This window comes from Columba livia, chromosome 2 (assembly GCF_036013475.1).
Source record: "Columba livia isolate bColLiv1 breed racing homer chromosome 2, bColLiv1.pat.W.v2, whole genome shotgun sequence".
Taxonomy (NCBI): Eukaryota; Metazoa; Chordata; class Aves; order Columbiformes; family Columbidae; genus Columba; species Columba livia.
In genome coordinates this window covers 149,787,795-149,805,714 of record NC_088603.1, presented here as the reverse complement: position 1 = coordinate 149,805,714, position 17,920 = coordinate 149,787,795, and the positions used below count along the sequence as shown (strand labels likewise).

The 17,920-nt window shown below is 47.0% G+C and overlaps 1 protein-coding gene and 1 non-coding gene across 6 annotated transcripts; one reads left to right on the top strand and one right to left on the bottom strand.

Moving 5' to 3' along the window:
- Positions 1-3,228: 3,228 nt before the first annotated feature.
- On the bottom strand, positions 3,229-17,090 carry FAM83A (family with sequence similarity 83 member A). 5 transcript variants are annotated; one of them, XM_021294282.2, is made up of 6 exons: positions 16,805-17,081; positions 15,559-16,560; positions 14,762-15,365; positions 12,030-12,197; positions 10,522-10,646; positions 3,229-5,432 (listed from the first exon to the last, which is right to left on the bottom strand). In XM_021294282.2, the coding sequence occupies exons 3-6, from the start codon at positions 15,329-15,331 to the stop codon at positions 4,892-4,894; spliced, it is 1,404 nt and encodes a 467-aa protein (XP_021149957.1). In that variant the 5' UTR covers positions 15,332-15,365; positions 15,559-16,560; positions 16,805-17,081; the 3' UTR covers positions 3,229-4,891. The 5 variants fall into 5 exon arrangements, with proteins under 5 accessions (XP_021149957.1, XP_064910430.1, XP_005507337.3 ...); XM_065054358.1 differs by having other exon boundaries at positions 15,598-16,560; XM_065054360.1 differs by having other exon boundaries at positions 5,289-5,913; positions 16,805-17,090.
- Positions 17,091-17,197: 107 nt separating this feature from the next.
- TRNAM-CAU (transfer RNA methionine (anticodon CAU)) lies at positions 17,198-17,270 on the top strand. The gene has a single exon. It is a non-coding gene; the product is annotated as a tRNA-Met (tRNA).
- The last annotated feature ends 650 nt before the right edge of the window (positions 17,271-17,920 follow it).

The following is a 17,920-nucleotide window of genomic DNA, read 5'->3' as shown; positions in this document are numbered from 1 at the left end:
ATGTATTACAGCAAAGACACGGAATGCTTCGTGTCAGCAAAAACCGGGACACGGACTTCTCCTGGTTCCTTCGTAAACTTAAGGTCCTTGAGTAGCCACATACAAAGGCTGTAATTTGTTTCTCCACAGCTCTGGAGGAGGTTCAGTAGGCAGGACACCAGAACACGACTTTTGTGGAACCAGGTCTGTATAGATATTTAATGGGAACTCACCAATCGATTCGGCTCCACGGTTCAGAAAGCAGAGGTCGCTTCGGAGCTGTTTTGGCAGCAAATTAAATACTTGCCCAATGTGATTTTGTGAGCGAGATGTCCAGAACACACAGCAGCTAGCCAGGGTGATTTGGAAGTTTCCTGGTGTGTGTACAGATCATTTGACTTGAGGTTGTCTCTTAGACTGGCAACACAACAGTTAACTCCCCGCTGGCCCTGGGAGCAGAAGGCAAGTGGCAGTTCTTTAAGAACAGGCAGTTATTTTGTTGAACGTAACGATAAAGCAAAAATGTTGTTTTTAACTACTGCGAAGAAAACAACATGAATGTTGTTCTGAATGTGCCGCATAGTTATTGCTCCAAATAACCCGTGTTTATTGCTCTGGGGCTATGAAATATTCCTTTGTCCCATTTGTGCCTGGCTACCTCTCATCTCAGCTACTTCAGTTCCTCTGTTTTGGGCCTGCTCCTCCCTTTTCTGGCGTGCCACTTCCAACTCCAGTTTTCTGATTGTATCTCACGAGGGGCTTTGCCTCTCCGCCTTGCATTTGAATGCGTCGTCGTTGCTTCTACGTGCTGCATAATTTTACATCTGCCTCTAATAGATTTCTTCACGTTTTGGCTCTTACGATATTATTGTTATTAGTACATGCACCAGTACGCCGCACAAATTTTAGTATCGCAGACTGCAAGTGAGAACCTGTTAACAGTTACTGAGGTTTCATTTTGTTATTTTAACTCTTGCTCATGTTACAGACGCTTTGGGAGGGACCCTCTGACCCTGGTTCTGATGCTTCTGAAGTGATTGCCATGTACAAACACAATCTAACTGCGTCTTGCTATGGAGTGTTTGTACACCTCTGGGTTTGTGGTGAGGGAGCGTGTTAGTGCTGTAACTAGCAACACTGATACGGTTTTCTGCATCACAGAATTGTAGAATGGCTTGGGTTGGAAGGGATCTTCAAAGATGATCTAGTCCAACCCCAGCTTGCTATGGGCAGGGATATCTTGCACTAGATCAGGTTGGTCAAAGCCCCATCCAACCTGGCCTTGAACACTCCGAGGGTCAGAGGGAACGGGAGCCCCAGGTACATGGCACACTCCAGTTCTTCCTCATTGACCAGGGGCAGGACATGAGGGAGTGGGATGGTGAACCCACCACTGAGCTGGAAGCGCATGTATGCAAACTGAGAGGGAAGACAGCTGTTAAGAAGGGGCCACCTGAGAAGCCTGTCAGCTTAGCTGCTGTAGAGACACAAGATGGCAATCAGTGATCTCACAGACACAGGACTGAGATTACGTCCTTTGATCCCAGTGAGGGGACTTCTGGTCTGGCACTGAAAAGGTCAGACAGTGAAAGCTCCAACTAGGAACAGGACTAGAGGGTCCCAGCCTTTGGCCTGGAAGAAGAAAGGGATGGCCAGGTGTACTGCATTGTGCGGATTCAGTGGCCTGGGTTGTGGTTTGACCCCAGTCTGCAAGTGAGCCCCACACAGCCACTCGCTCGCTCCACCCCATTGGGATGAGGGAGACAACTGGAAGGGTAAAAGTGAGAAAACTTGTGGTTGAGATAAAGATGTTTTAATAGGTAAAGCAAAAGCCACATGCACAAGCAAAGCAAAAAGCAAAAAAAAAAAAGAATTAATTCAGTGTTTCCCTCCAGCCGGCAGGGGTTCAGGGCCCTCCCCAGGAAAGACGGGCTCCAGCACGTGTAATGGCTACTTGGAAAGACACCATCACTTCCAGTATCTCCCCTTCCTTCATCTTCCCCAAGCTTCCATTGCTGAACATGATGTCATATGGTGTGGAATATCATAGAACAGTTTGGGTTGGAAGAGACCTTCAGTGGTCATCCAGTCCAACCCCCTGCAACGAACAGGGACATCTTCACCCAGATCAGGTTGCTCAGAGCCCCGGCCAGCCTGGCCTTGAATGTCTCCAGAGATGGGGCATCTACCACCTCTCTGGGCAACCCCAGAAAAAAAATACTAAGACAACAGGACCCATTTCTGAAATAACCTCATAACCTCCTGGGCCAAGAAACATGGCACTGGGTGTGTGTGTCACAGCCCCTGCCAGCCAGAAGCCTCTGGGGTGACATAATCATAATGGGCTGCTAAAGACCATGGTGAGAGCATTGGGCAATGGGACATGGAAGCAGTGAGATGTAAATTTAGCAGAAGCCACTTAATGTGTTGGTAAGAAGGGTCCCTCTGGATGGCATCGCTTCCCTCAGGTGAATCAACTGCACCACTCAGCCTGGTGTCATCTGCAAACTTGCTGAGGGTGCGTTGTGTGGGAGCAGCGTTCATTCCAGCCCTTTCTGTGCAGCAGATGGACGAGGGCTGGCAGCGTCCTGCCTGACCTTCCTGACAGCTACTTGTGAACACGTCCCCCCCGTCACTGAGCAATCAACCTGTGGGGCCTGTTAGGATTTTTGACACAACTCATTGCTCAAACTGTAAACGCAGACAGTTTTCCATCAAAACTGAAATTCCAGTCATTTGATGTCCTAGTTCAGCTGTTGTCTGAACCAGCACAAGCTGTATCCCTGATCTGGGACTGAAATCAGCTCTTCTCAACTCACAGTGCTCGTTCTGAGTTACTAGCTTGTTCCTGCTCTACTTTTCATTAGCCATGTTCTCCAAAACTTCCGTAGGCAAACTGCCTTACCCCACAGAGATGAGAAAAGCTCCTCTGTGGATTTCATGGGTCATGGCCTGAAGAAATAGCGGCTTCAGAGCTAGTGGCCTACAAACTTCTGCCCGTATCCCCCTCTGTGCCACCCCTGTTGGGCCACAACGGCCAGGGAACTGAACCAAATAATTAAGAAAAATCTTAATTAGTCTGGGGGGACACCTGTATTTAGTTCTGTTTCTGCTGATTTCAGAAGAAACAAATGTGTTTTCTCTTCACCTGGGCTCTGACTGCATGGAACTCATTTAGTTCTTGGAAGAGAAGAGAGTAAGAGGCACAAGTCAAGAGAATATGAAGAAACAAAATGATTCTCAATGGGATTTTAATTAAAGTCTTCTCTTTTATTTGAATGGCTGCTATATTTAGATAATTAAGGAGAATTGTCATAGGAACGAAAATCAACTTTCACTTCTTCCCAAGGAATCCGAAAAATGTTGCTATGTACAGAATTTACAATTATATGCAATAGGTTGTTGTTATTCTGAACTCCAAAATTTGGTATCGCAGGTAAAAACGTGCACACCAAAACTAGAGCAGGATGTGTCCATCCTGTTCCTTTCAAAATGTTCTGTAAACTTCACCGGTACACTTCCAAAACGACTGCTCTTCAAAGACAAGAAACTTTCCTCACCTGAGATCTTGCTGCCGCGTGCAATTTTCATCATCCGCAGACTAAATAATGAAATTGCTCTCCCTTTTGAGCAGGTGAGGTCAGGCAGAATGGGCCAGATGTGCAAATATTTTCAGCTTTCTGTTTTCTGTTGGAGTGAGATGAAAGATGATACAAAGCAGGTGTAAAAAGTAGTATCTACTGATAAATCAATAGATGTTAGGCATCTAGTAATTTTGGGATTTGGTTCGAAATCCTTTGTTTCATGAATTTTCTTACTATTTTTTGCCTTTCACTTGCAGAAGCTTATTTTGTTTCCATGGATTATTTGGCAGAAAGATTTTCTGCTTTTGGTTCAAGCTGCTGAACCTCCGTAACTCCCTCTGTACCCGTATTCAATGAGCACTACGGACACCTAGTTTCTCTTCAAAAATTGGAAACCTCGAAGAACTCCGAAATAAAGTATCGTTATCTCTAACTTAACGTTCCATCAAATGACCACTGAGAGGATTTCTAAGATGCATGTGCTATTAAATGAAAAGGGACTCATTCCTGGGAAAGCGTGTGACTGGTACGACTTTGCTTCTTTACTCAGCTTCACTTTTCAGTCTGAATCTACACAGCTGCTCCGCAAAGAGGAAAACTGAGCTGGTGGGATTGGAGGTTTGTAACAACATGTGCTGGAATGCCCCCTTGGTGCTAATGAGTGGAAGTGAGCGTGCGGTGCCGGCAGGATGGTCTCCGTAACCCAAATTGTTGGTCTTGGTCCCCGTCATGGTCAGCAGGTCCCTTCCTAGAAGGCCTGTGAGCAGATGTCCTTGCTGCGCACTCCATGCTGTCAGCTCTAAGACGGTGTGGCGGCAGAACCCGTGCCTCCCTGTCAGCCCTAAGGAGTCCTAAATCCAGAGTACAGTGCGATGACAGCACCAGGGTAGACAGCTGCTGCTGGCATCGCCTCCATTTGGCACGGAAATGTCCCTCGGTCTCTATATGCAAGTGCAGAAAATACAGAGTGATAAACTGTGACTGATCCCACTTTTAAGTGTGTGGCCATATGAAAAACAGTTAACGCTGAAATCTACTGCTGCACAAATATGCTACCAAGCGCAGGTGACAGGCAGCAGCAGTGTCGCACGGTGAGCTGCATTATTTAGGTGTCTTCTCCCTGGGATTGTGATGCACACAAGGCCTACATGTTCGCAGGCTTGTCTTTTTAATTAGGGAAACGAAGCATCCACAAGAAGCAAAACCAAACAAGAGGCTTGAAATCATCCTCATTTTGTATTATACAGAATTTCTATATTCATCAGTACGCAAGCGATTGCTAAACAGGTCCTCACTGCGTTCCCTTGCAATTCCAAACAAGGTGGTTATTATGCAAACAGGTTAGCTTTGTGGAGGCATCTCCAGGGCGAGCTTAACCCTGTCCTGTTCGGTTCCTCCTGTCTAAGTCTTATAGGTCTGTAAACGTTCATGTTGTTATACAGAACAGCGGAGTTATCCGACACGTAGTGTGGCTGGTAGTAGTTGCTCTGGATGGCCTTTGGTGGTGGTGGGGGAGTGAACGAGACGAAGCCGTGGAAGGAGTTAACTCTGTGCAGAGGTGATGGGGGTGTGAAGCTGCTGCTGAACATGAGGGTTCTTGGGGGTTGCTTGGTCTGGTGGGTGCTGCCGGCTGAGAGGCTGCTGAGGGGGTCGGACAGGGTGTTGGCGCTTCCCTCGTCACTGTCGGGGAGGCTGCGCTGGGGCGCCCAGCGGAACAGGAAGGGCATGGTGCGCGGCGGAGACTTCGGTCCCCTCACGGGCTTGGACAGCGCGTAAAGGTGTCGGAACTCCTCGTCAAACAGCTCCACGACTTGACCCGTGAACTTGGAGAGGAGGTTGCGGTGAACCTGGCCACATAACCACGTGAAGCTGGATGGAGAGACAAGGCGAGCGTTAGCGATAACCTCAGCCGTGAGGAACGGGAGATCCCCACAGGCGTGGTGTGAGAGGCAAATGTGTTTTACTGCTGAAGTTTCTTGTCCAAACACAGAATGAAGATGGTGTCGCAGTTGAATTTCAGGTCAGTTCACATCACTGCTCTTTGCCTTGGATCAAGCTTTGTTATTACAGCTGCCTCTAAAACATTCAAGAAACCTTGTGAAGTTATACAACCTCCTAAAGGGAGCAGTGCTACAGACCCACTGCAGGACTGCATGTCGGATACAATACCCACCCCACCATCTGGGTGTCTGCTCCACAGAAATGAGTTTAGACCCCGATTTTGGGTACCCCTCTTTCATGCACAATGATTAAATTAAGGTCTTAGCCTGTCTTGTCTGCACACACATCAGTTGTAGCTTCCCTGCAGAATGCTGTGCCAGTTGGTAGCTCTCACGCGCTCAAAACTGACCTGAGAAAGAGTAGTGAAAAATAACCATGCTTTGTTTTCATTTTGCTGTACTTCTTCTGCATTGGTCAAGAGAAACACATAAAAACCCAACCTTCCTGTCACATCCCATCCCACAAAACAAACTGCCACACCTGACAAATGCCTATTTTCTTCACTACAAAGAAAATAAAATCATAAATATTTCCTACAGCCTCTCCAAAAATAAAAATGCTACTTTACTACCAAGTAAGGGAGAAACACCACAACAGTCTTCATTCTCGTAGTCCAGCAACACACCTTAGGATACCCCATAGTTTTTAAATGATTTTTCTTTCATGTGCTTCCCTAATTCACTTGGCAAACAGAAATTTGTGCTTTTCTACAAAACCACAAGCCAGGTTTATTGCGCGGTGTGGGCTGCCTTGTCTGAGCAGCAGCGGCATCAATAAAATGAGCACAGCTGAGAGAATGAAATGCAATTACTCCCTGAGCTGACCGGGGCACAGGCTGAGCAGCAGAGGATGCAGAACAGCGCTGGATTTGAACCCAAGGTTATTCTATGGCACCAAAACTCTGCCCCAGTTATTCCTGCGTGACTTTGTTTGCTACGCTGGATTAGCACGAGGACTGCTGAGAGCTGTAGGTTGGTGCACTTTACATCTTGTTCTTGTCATGTTTTGACACAGCTCCTGTGAAACTCCGTGGGACTGACAGCCTGAGCTGACACTGAGGGAGTAAAGACAGATGATTTGCATCTGTGTTTGGGGCTTTACTAAAGAGGGCTGGGTTTGGGGCACACAGTGGTTTTATACTGTTGCTTCAGGAGCAAAGGGAGGAGTGAAGAAATCACTAGTTCAATGCCACCGGGCAACCTTACAATATATACTATACATTTTATGATTGGACATGAAAATATACAGTAAGTTACTAGAATACTGGTACTTCTCAGCCCCTTTCTTCATTCTAAATACTGACAAAACCTTGGGAGCCAAGGTCAGCAGCACAACAAGCTGACTCTCCGCTGCGTGGTTAACATCTGCTGTGCCAGCTCAACATCACCTTCGTTCACTAGGAGGCACGCTCTAAACCTTTGCATGTTCTTCAACTAACTGTTAAGGAGATGATAAGTGAGAAACAAATACAAAAATATACACAATTAGTCTGGAATATCTATGCTGAAGGTTACAAACTCATGAAGGGGCTGAGGCTGCATGGTGACAGGGTTGTATTTCATGTGTTAGAGATGTCTAATTTATAAAAGAAGGTTCAAAAAGAAATCAAAATTAATTACACTTACAAATGTCTTTTAAAAAAACACACACAAGAAACTGGGAGGAAAAAACTGTTGGGCCTGATTTTGATAATTTACTCCCACATGTAACTTTGTGGAAGACCTGACGGACAGATACTCTTTGTGGCTCATTGATCTTATCTCTAACCCTCGTAAGCAGAGAAATCTGGATCAAATTAATAGCCCAAAGGTTCCGTATGGACTGATGGCAAACAGGTCAGCTGTAAAGAGGTGAGATCTGTGTGATCTGTGTGAGACAAGCTTTGGTGGACTTGATGTAGTGAGTCACAGCAATTTGCACCCTGTGCTGAAGAACAAAGCAAAACTTGACATAAAGACTTAACAGGTTTTCATTGGCTTCATCCTAAAAGGAAATTAGTTGTTTAGGTTTTAGGCCCTGTTTTGTTCCTTAGTTTACAGTTCTGAGAGCTCTTTTGAGAAAGGCTCAGAAATCTGTGATTGTCACTATCTGCCCAAAAGGATCATTTTTCTACCAGGCCTCTTAGAGTGAAGTTCATCAGAAAGAAGACAAAGCACAAAGAACAACTGCTTGGGGCCAAAGCTGCAGCACAAATTCAGTCATTAATAAATACTTCTCAGCCATCTTTCCAGGGCTTTGTCCCAAACACTATGTCCTGTCCTGCACCCTCTCATTTATGATTATCTGAATCAAAAGCCACCTCTCGTGTGCAATCTTTATTTGCACTGGACTTGTCTCTTTTTCTGAGCGTACTCCCTGCAGCTGCAGCTCTCACCCCTGGGCTTTACAACGCTACAGTAACATGCAGCATCACACACATTCAATCTGAAATGGGTTTTTTTTTCAGCTGAGCTCAGGTTTAAATTAGTTTATGGTTTAGTGTTGCCTGCAGGTGGGATAACCTCTGTGGGACAATCCTTCCCCACCTGAACCTGTGTTCCTGGCAAAGCACCCCGGTGCTAGATACTGGCTCTGAAGAGGCTGGTGGCTTTTGAGTGGCAGCTGAGGACTTTGCTGGCCCTGGGGCTCACAGTCATAGAATCATAGAATAGTTTGGGTTGGAAGGGACCTTCAAAGGTCATCTAGTCCAATACCCTGGAATGAGCAGGGACATCTTCAACCAGATCAGTCTACACTTTCTGCTGTTTTCATTTTGCCTTCTATAGGAGCACTGAGTTCATGCACTATCTAACTTCGAATTAACAGGAATAACATCAGTTATCATGGGATAGAGTAGAGTAACACAGACACAGCAAAAAGAAAAACTACATCTGAACCCCACACCATAGACATTGGCAATAAAAATGAGAGGAAAACTGTAACTTAAACCACTTGCTCATGCCTGCACTTGTGCAGGCACATGGCTGAACAGCCTTCAGAGGCTCCTCAGCTCCAGTCTGCCCCATGCAGCAGGACCACGCTTATCCCCACTGACCCAAGCGATGGCTTTTAAACTAGGTTTTAAAAACACTCCAGAGCAGGAGATGCCACAGATGCAGTGGTGGTTCCTTTGCCTCTAACTAGTAACCAGCTTCAGTCCTCTTTGGTGTCCATTAGGCACATATATTTTGCCCCCAAACACTTTGGGCAGGAACAGTGAGTCAGGGTCCCTTTCAAAGCCGTATGGCCTGAAGGGCCATTTTATTTCCTCAGTCAGTGCCTCTCTCCCCTCCTGCTATTACAAAGTGATGCAGAGCAGAGCACTCAGGTGAAATGTCCTGTTGTACTGGTTTCAAGATCTTTTGTATCAGTCTTAAGATCTATTCCCATTTGATTTCCAATAAATGGATTGCAGAAGAGTTTGAGTCTGTTTTACTCAATATCATTCTTGTTTTTACCTGCAGAGATGGGTGGATAAGATTGTGGGATAACAGAAAACCTTCAGATTAGTAAAGTGAGAGCAGCAAGCCTACAGAAATGCCGTGTACTGACAGCCAGCTATAACCCCTGTGACTCTGCAAACTGGTGCTGAGAATGCTGAAGTTAAATACTGCACAGAGTTGTTCCTCACCACCCTCTGCTTGCTTGCTGGGTAGGGGATTATATGGTTTAACAAGGCTCTTGAGGTTAGAAGATATTGCGACAGCAGTAGAGAATGACAGAAGTGACTGCACAGGACTCTGAGGGTTGGCTGGTTGTTTTTTTTCAGGATTGAGAAGCCAAAAGGAAGTTTCTTGGCTAAAGAAAACAGATCTTCTTCTGTCTCCTCCCACACATCCTTCACTTCTACTCTATATTAATTTGCTGTTGCATTTCTACACGTCTCTGGTGAGGGATTAAAGAAACCCTGACAGAACAAGAAAACCACAAGCCAACAAAAAAAACACTCTAAGTGTTCACTCATTTTTGTCTGATGGTTCATTTGGAAACTGAATAAACACTTGACTTGGCTCTGTGAACAGCTGAGCTCCGGCAGCCTATGCTAACCCCACGTACCCATCTTCGCGTTTGTCACTGCAGTTAAGTAGTGTTCCTGGTGGCACGCTTTTATTGGACTAGAGGTGGTTCAGTTTCTAAATCATAAACTGGGATTGAGAAAAACAATCTTATCCTTTTAATTAAATAATTACCTCTGTAGTTTTTTTCTCTTGTCTTTTTGTACCTGGATTTCTAGTACACACTTTGGTCATTTGTGAAGCTTATCTATGTAGCCATGAGGCTTAGAAACTTCATTTATGTGATGCAGGTTCAGAGTCTACTGAAATTCCCTGACTGGAGGATCGTGATTCTGAATTAAAAATGCAGTTATTGTGATGCTGCATCCTCTACCTGAAATAATTACAGCATTATAAAAGTGGAGAGCATATTACAAACTCAGTTCACAGAAAAAAAACAGAAAGAAAAAATAGGGAAGGCACAACAGTCGTGTAGACACACACTGCCTACCTGTTCATGAAACACAAGACAAAAACAGAAGTCTCTGAAGTATTTCTGTTTTCCCTTTAATCACTAAGCTTGTCATATGGAGAACAAATCCCCAGATAAGCTGAGTGACATATGCTACATTAAGAGATCCCAAGGGAGATAGAAATGTATCATGTCTCATGATCACATCATCTGACGACCCAAACAATGAGGAAAGCACAATATTAAGCTATACATACTTCTAGTTCTGCTCCAGGGCTGCACCGGCAAAGTTGTGTACATCAGTTTCTGAACATTTAAATTAAATACTCCATAAAGACCCAATATCAGCTTTAAAGCAACTTAAATGGATTATTGAAAAATGGCATTTATTTGAAAACATGAGGGTTTTTTGTTCAAAGAAACTTCTCACCCCTACAAAAATTTCTGTAGCACTGTTTTCGTGAAGTGATATTAAAAATCATAACAGAGCACCTGCAATGGCTTATCTCACCTGTAAGATCCAGAGAGCACGTATTTCCAGTCAGAGATAAGAAATTTTTCTTGTATTTGCCCTGAAAATTTCCTGCCTGATTTTGCACAGTAAACCTCTCCAGTAACACTGCGAACTGAAATATTCTGTAAAGGAAAAAAAACATAACAGTCAATTACATTATTTAAAAATTAAAAATCAGAAGGAAAAGGCCCTTTTCCCCCACTGCCTTTAGCTCTTCACTTCCCCAATGTCTGCTATGATGCATTTGCGGACTCTCCAATGTTATTTTTGAAGGTTTGAGGCTAGAGGAAGCTGAGCCAAGCTCTCTCACCTGCCACAGGGTTACTCATTTCAATGGGGATATAAACCTGCGTAAGCTCTCTCGTTTTACATTGGCTATGGCACAATGCAGTGGGGCAAAACCTCTGCTCTTCCAGTCCAGCTGGGCCTGCAAGGGCGCACGTGCTGCTCTCTAGGGTAGCCCAGACGAATCTCGTCCTGCAGGATCAGACGCAGGCACACGAGTGAGTGGAGGAGCAGGTCGGCTCGGCCCATGCGATGTTCTGCACTGTCCTTGTACCTCAGCAGGAGCATTCAAGGCAGGCCAGGCATCCAGACCTGACTCTGCTGTCCCTACGTGCACTTTGCAGAATCAAGGCCTTAGTAAATTAGTGGCACCAAGGATTTGGCTCACACATTGTCGAACCCTATGTATTGTAGCAGCTTACTTATAAAAACAGCACATGCAAAAGTTATGAGTATGTTTTATTAATTTCAGTTTCTTTGTATGCTTGGGGTGGAATTCAGCTGTTGAAACACAGGTGTCTGGTGCATGTGAGATGCTCCCAAGTCTCCTGCACGCCGTCCAGCTGCTGTTCCCAAAGGCTGTTGCCTCTGTGGTATCAGCCACCTCCACAAAGATGCCACAGGTGCCCTACAGCATCTCAAGCAACAACTGAAATGGTCCCTAGGAAGTTATTTTTAAGGTCAGTTCCCTCTGGCAGAGGTGAAGGCAGGCTAAGCTAACAGCCAGCTACATTTGGAGCAGTATCTTTAAAATAGAGCTTTAAAACCATGTTTTATCAGAAACTACTAAGGTATTGCCACACAAAATAGTTTTGTGCACCCGCTACCCATGGCTGCCAAACCACAGCTGCGGCAGAGCTGTTAAACACAAGCAGTTGTAGCGCTTATGTTACACACGTCTATTAGGGGTCTTAAGGACTGTTTTAAGACTTCAGGGCCCAGATTAGTTTCATCTAAGGACCTAATGGAAATGCCTTAACTTCCTATAACATCCATGGAAAAATGTAGGCATCTTCAGAGGGAAATTCTTCCTATAACATCCATGGAAAAATGTAGGCATCTTCAGAGGGAAATTAAGTGTGCTAACACTACCTCTGGAAATCTCTTGCTCCCTTTTAATTACAAGGTGGACTGACCCTAGCATCACCATGCGTCTACCTCAGACTGCCTAAAGTTAGGCAGACGAACCTGAGCGTAAGAGCTTCACAGAGCCACAGTACCTTGAAGAGATCCTCAGCAATTTGCAACTTGTCACACATCTCCGAGAAGAGGTTTATATTGCCATGATCGAGCAACAGGTAGACAAACACCATGCGCTTGTTCGCTGCCTCCAGGAGGTCACAGAGAATCTCGGTGTCTGTGAACACGTCCATCACGATAGCCAGCACCTAGGCGAAAAAAACAGAGGAGCCAGCAGAGTTAGTTTACATAACTTAAGGTAGCCTGTGAGGCTGCTGAAATGTAGTTTATTAAAAGAAAAAACACCACAACAAACAGGAATCTTGGGAGATATGTGTATATTTCTTCTAATTTTCTCCCTCGGCGCCTGAATCAGTAAATTGCTGAGACACATTGTGTCATCGTTTTATTGCTTGTATAAAGCCAATATAACACACAACATGCGCACTTCAGTTAAGCTCTTTTAATCATAAAACACAAGATTACCTATGAATTTGTAGGCGAGATCTCAGCACTAGGAAATATATTGAACCACTAATCAGAGAATAATAAGGACATAGTTAAATAAGAGACTGCAGCCCTTGCCAAACGGCTGACTAGCTTTCATAAGTCACACGCATTTAGGAAGAATCGCTGGATGACGCTTTCTCTGTTACGACTTACAGCTGGCACGGTCCTGGCTTTAAATCCTCACTCTGCCATTGGTGCTGGGGTGACAGACTGCAACAGCTCCAGCTTTTGTTGTTGTTGTTGTTTTAATCATGATTTATAAACTGTCTCATTTTAACCATACATCCAGGTTTCCCAAGTCCCAACTGGCAGGACAGTGTGTAAAAGTCTCATGACTGGGCATGAAAGCCCCAACAGCTACTTAACTACACATCCCCCAGCCAGCATGGATTGAGGGAACAGTAAATGTGGTATAAACCCAGCTCCTCCACGCTGCAGCCCTATGATCAGCGCTGGACACGGCCTCGTGAAGGCGCTGGTCTTTGATGATAGCTGCTGTCATCCATGGGAAGGGTCATCTCCCCAGGGCAGTTCAGCCCAGCTCACACCTGGTATATATTCAGAAGGTGCCTGTTTCCCCACTGACTAGCAAGGGAACCCTTGATAATCGCACTCACAGGTTATCACCTTCAAACAAAACAAACTTTGCAGTATCTCTGCAGATCTGTCTTACTAATTGCTTCCAGCTTGCACTCAATCTTCCTCCAAAGCCTGTGCCCACACCTGAGTTGATTCCCTTCCCCCCGCCTAGGAAATCCCACAAGACCCAGCACATCCAGCGCCGCCAGCACCCTGTTCGGGCAAGCCAAATTAATCACGGTGTGGCGAGGATCCCACACCTTCCTTCTGCTGCCAAACCACGGTGCTGCAGAAAGGGCCTTGCCAGTGCTGGGTAAGTGGTACAATTATGTCCAATATCTCATATCCGCATGTACTGTTAGCTCACCTCAGCTTTTTAAACGGCACAACACCACATCTAGCCTCACCACAGCTCCAGACCACTCGCTCTAGTTCTGCTTTATTCACCAGCTGTTCCCAATTTGTATTTCTGCACCTGAATTTCCTCTCCTACTCGCAGTACTTCTTGCTTCTTTTGCCCAAAGTTCATTTTATGATTCATGCCTATTCCACAAACACGTTAAGATCAGAGTACCGCTCTCCAGTTCTTTGCAGCTTGATGTCATCCACAAACACAGTCTTTATTCTGTTGTTTACAGAGATCTCAAATACAAGGCTGCCCAGGATAGATCCTTATCAGATCCTAATTAATAAATGCTGACATTGAAAAACTGCACTCAAAAAGCAGTTGCCCAATTTATATTTTAAGTGTTGCTCTAGCATCCTCTTGTAATGTAAATTAGATGGTTAAGAAGGTCATGTGAACCATGGATTTATAGTACATCTCCCACTTCTTCCCCTACAAGTTTTCTCCTCTTGGGACTGAAAATAGGCCTGGGTTGATACTTCACCTGATCCTGATGCTTATTTTATTATTCCAGAGACATTTCTTCTGCTATACTATCTTTCTGATGCTGCCAACTTAAAATGACTGATCTATAATTCCCCTGATGTGCTGTGCACTTGTAGCCCAACGGGGATTCTCCTCCTCTGCAGTTACACTCAGGGTTACCAGACCCAGCACTAGCAGGAGAACAATAAAGCAAAAGTCTGTAACTCTGCCTGGGCTTGTTCCTGACCGTTCCCCTGTGGAAACACTGATGGCCTCTCGAGTTTATACAGAGCGACACTGGCAACATATTAGGGATGAAAGGTCTTTTTTCTCTCAATAATTTCCTTCCTCTGGAGACAGCTGCTGGCACACCAGACATGTGCCCTTCTCCAAGCTCCCCTTCACCACAAATCCCCTAAAACAATCGCTAATGGCTCAGAGCTCACTTTAGCTTGACTTTCATTACTGACGCAATGTTCTGAACAGAGCAAACCATCCTGCTGGTGATGCAGAAGGGACAGAGCCCAGCTGCCCTTTTTATGGCACATTTGCTCCACTGGCTTAATAGGAGTTTAAAAGGAGAGGAAATATCTTTTATTTATTTATTTTTAAAGTCATTAACATGAAAAGGTGTTGATGTGAGTACAAAAAAACCCCAAAACAACACTGCCTGTCTTCAAACACGGACTTGTTACAGCGACTTTCTAGAGCAAAGCCACAGTGCAACAGAACAGGCTGGCCCAGATCAAACACCGTGTTTACCTGATCTTTTTAAGAGCAGGAACACAACAGAGCGCAACTCTCTCCCCGTACCTGAGTGGACTTGTTGATGTACCGGCGTATGATGTCTCTAATGTTGTTGTTCTTCTCTGTTTGAAAATACACGGTGGCGGTGGATTTTTCCTTTAAATAGGGCTTCTCCGCTGTAATCCATGTGTGCAGAGCTGGCTCGCTGCTGTCAGAAATGGTGGGGAAGTAGGTCCCTGAAGGGAGTGAGCCGGCATCGTTCTGCTTTGGTGCAGCCGCCCCGTCTCCAGCCAGGGACTCCTGCGCATAATAAGACTCCCTGGCGTGATCCTTGATGTACTGAGCTTCCACCGAGGAGAGGAAATCCACCTCCCCCTCTTTGCTTAAAGTTTCCAGGTAAGAGGCTGTCCCACCATCCAGGAAGGCATCAGTGGCCAACCTTACGCTTTCGTTGTGGCTGAAATCTGCTTTTGTTGACTTCGAGGACTTGTTCTTGATATCCTCCAGCCTTTTCCTGATCTTGCCCATGTGTCTGGAGTGGCTCATGGCTCTTTGTCGCAGCAGCCGCTCTGCCGAGCAGGCACCATGCATATGGGTGGCACAGGGAGCGCAACCGTCCTTGTTCGGAGCCTGCATTCCGGTGTGAAATCACCTCAGCTAAACGAATTAACTATGAATAAAAATAAAGAGATCTTATTACCTCAGGCAAATTCACACTCCTTGATTTTGTTAGTACAATTTTCTTCAAAAAAACCCCCGAAGGAAGCTTGCTTCTCAGCTGGCGGTGTACTTCGGCAACAATCTGTTTCCAGATGGGACACAAGCGCAAAACCGATTAGATTGCTTATCTGAGAGGCACCCACCTCACCCCTAGGGCTTTCGAAGGATCCGAGTCCAATTACCAGTGCTGTCCGATTTGGTTGTATTTCTCTTCCTGTCGCATCTTGTGAACTGTGAGGGAGGGAAGCGCTCAAGCAGAAGCAGGTAAGCTCCCAAGCATCGTTGCACAATCTTCAAAACAGCTTGAGGCTTCTCTGTCTTCGCATAGTGTTCATTGGGGAGCAAAAACAACTCTGACGTTGAACTGGGACAGGGACATCGGCCATGTCCATAGATTCAGAACAGCAGAAAGGGTCACGGACTCGTCTGCACCTACATGCTGCCAGGCAGGCTTAAAAATAGACTTCAACTTCGTCACTGTGCCCCGTTCGTAGCATGTTGCTATTACCATAGACGATTTACTCATTTATTTCTTTAAAGCTTTGTGACTACGCCGTCCTATTAAAAGAAAACTACCCCTTCCTAACCACCCTGAATATTATGTGGAGGGAGGGTTGTGAGCTGGCCTCAAAGCATCAGAAATACAAACACTCATCACTTGATTGTGCACACTTAGGGCTGCTGGTTGTTTTTTTTTTGTTGTGTAGTTGTTTTTTTTTTCCAGGCAGCAGCTTCTGGAGTCACGTTGTCCCCGTGGCAGCCGGGCTGCTGTGTCATTAGCAGCACAGGGGCAGGCTGGCAGCGCCCGGGGGGAGCCGGGCCGGCTGGGATGACTGTGCAGGGGCGAGGAGAGGCGGGGCGGGAGGGCAGCCTGCCTGAGGTTCGCCATGCATTCCTGTGTGCGTGCTTGGATGCAGAGGCACGTGTTTTCTCACGCAGGCTGAGTTTGCCCTCGCCTCGTTCGGCGATGCATCCGTGAGCCGATGGGGAGCGCAGGACCAAGGGGACACACGGGTCTGGGCTCCTGGTCCGGGTGCTGAGGGCACATCTGAGCGGGGAAACGGTCCTGTCGCTCCGGCCAAGGCGCTCGGCCATGGGTGTCGTCAGGGTGACACAGGCCCAGGGCAGCTTCCCACATTCGGGGGCTGTGTCCGTGTCAGATGGGAGGTAAAAAAAAAAGTAATTATAGATAAGGATGACACAAACATCTATGTATGAAAAGAGACGAGGGTGTGAAACGGTTCGGATTTTAATCCCGCAGACGCGGAGGGCACAAAACCCCCACCCGGGCTGTGCGGTGACTGTGGGAGCGATCGCGTCCGTCCTCCCGCCCCCAACATCCGCCCGCAGCCGCGGGACGCGGCCGCAAGTCACTAATTGTCCACTGACCTGTTCTGCGCAATTAACGCCGAAAAGGATGCCGCCCAATTAACCTGACGTGCCGGATCGCGCCCTGTCAGCGCCGGCCGGGGCCTCCCTGTGGCCCGGCGGGGCCAGCGCTGCCACCTCGGGTCGCAACAGGCTTACCCGCTGTCCCACACGGTCACCCTCATCCCCACAGCACGGCCCCACGCAGGCCACCCAGGCTGTCACTACGGGGTCCCACACGGTCACCCCGAGGCCCCACGCGGCCACTGCGGGGCCCTCCGGCAGGGACCCCGCTAGAGCAGCCTGAGGAAGGGCCGGGACACGGGTCGGGCTCAGGCGGCCGCCGGGCAGCGGCCGGGGCGGGAGGCGGGACGGGCAGCGCCGAGAGGCGGCCTGGAAGGCCTTCACACAGCCGCCTCGTTAGCGCAGTAGGTAGCGCGTCAGTCTCATAATCTGAAGGTCGTGAGTTCGATCCTCACACGGGGCAAAGGCGGGCAGCTCTTTTTCTTCCCCCTCCGCGGGAGCCGGCGGGACGAACCTCCCGCGCAGCTCCCGCGGCCCCTCCGCGACCCGCGCAGCCCACACACCCGCTCCGGCTGCGGCGGAACCGGGGCCGGCGGGTCCTGCAGCCCCAGCCTTGGGCAGGGCAGCGTCTCCGCTGCTGGAACCGCGCCGGGTTACACGTGCTTACCGTGTGAGGGTTGAATGAACCGCAAGCGTACACACAGCTGGGCTAAGGCGCTTGCCAACAACTTCGTGGGTTTTTCTTTTTAAATATAGAAATAACCACAAGTAAACTCCCAGACAGTCATCAGAACAAGGCTCTTTTCTCATCTACTCCCTTCTGCCTCCCTGAGATGATCTTTGCCTGTTGTGATTTTCTCCTTTTGGAAAGGAACGATGCTTCTTCCCCACACTGCCATGAATTTCTGTGGATGCCCATCGCTACTGATGTGACTGGTTCTAGATGCTGAGGACACTAACATGACAGGCACTGAAAATCAGCCTAGTAGCACAAAAATGATTATTTAGATCCTCTGTCCCTTTTATCATTACATGTACCTGCTAATATGTACAATGACTATATGTATCTCCAGCAATGGAGCTTCCACAGCCTCTCTGGGCCTCGTTTTCAGT

Excerpts from the sequence above, each read along its gene's own strand:
- FAM83A (XM_021294282.2), bottom strand. The coding sequence starts at position 15,331 with ATGCAGGCTCCGAACAAGGACGGTTGCGCTCCCTGTGCCACCCATATG. Across the intron at positions 10,647-12,029 it reads TTGCTGAGGATCTCTTCAAG|AATATTTCAGTTCGCAGTGT; the intron begins GTACTGTGGCTC and ends TTTCCTTTACAG. Across the intron at positions 5,433-10,521 it reads GTGCTCTCTGGATCTTACAG|CTTCACGTGGTTATGTGGCC; the intron begins GTGAGATAAGCC and ends CTCTCCATCCAG.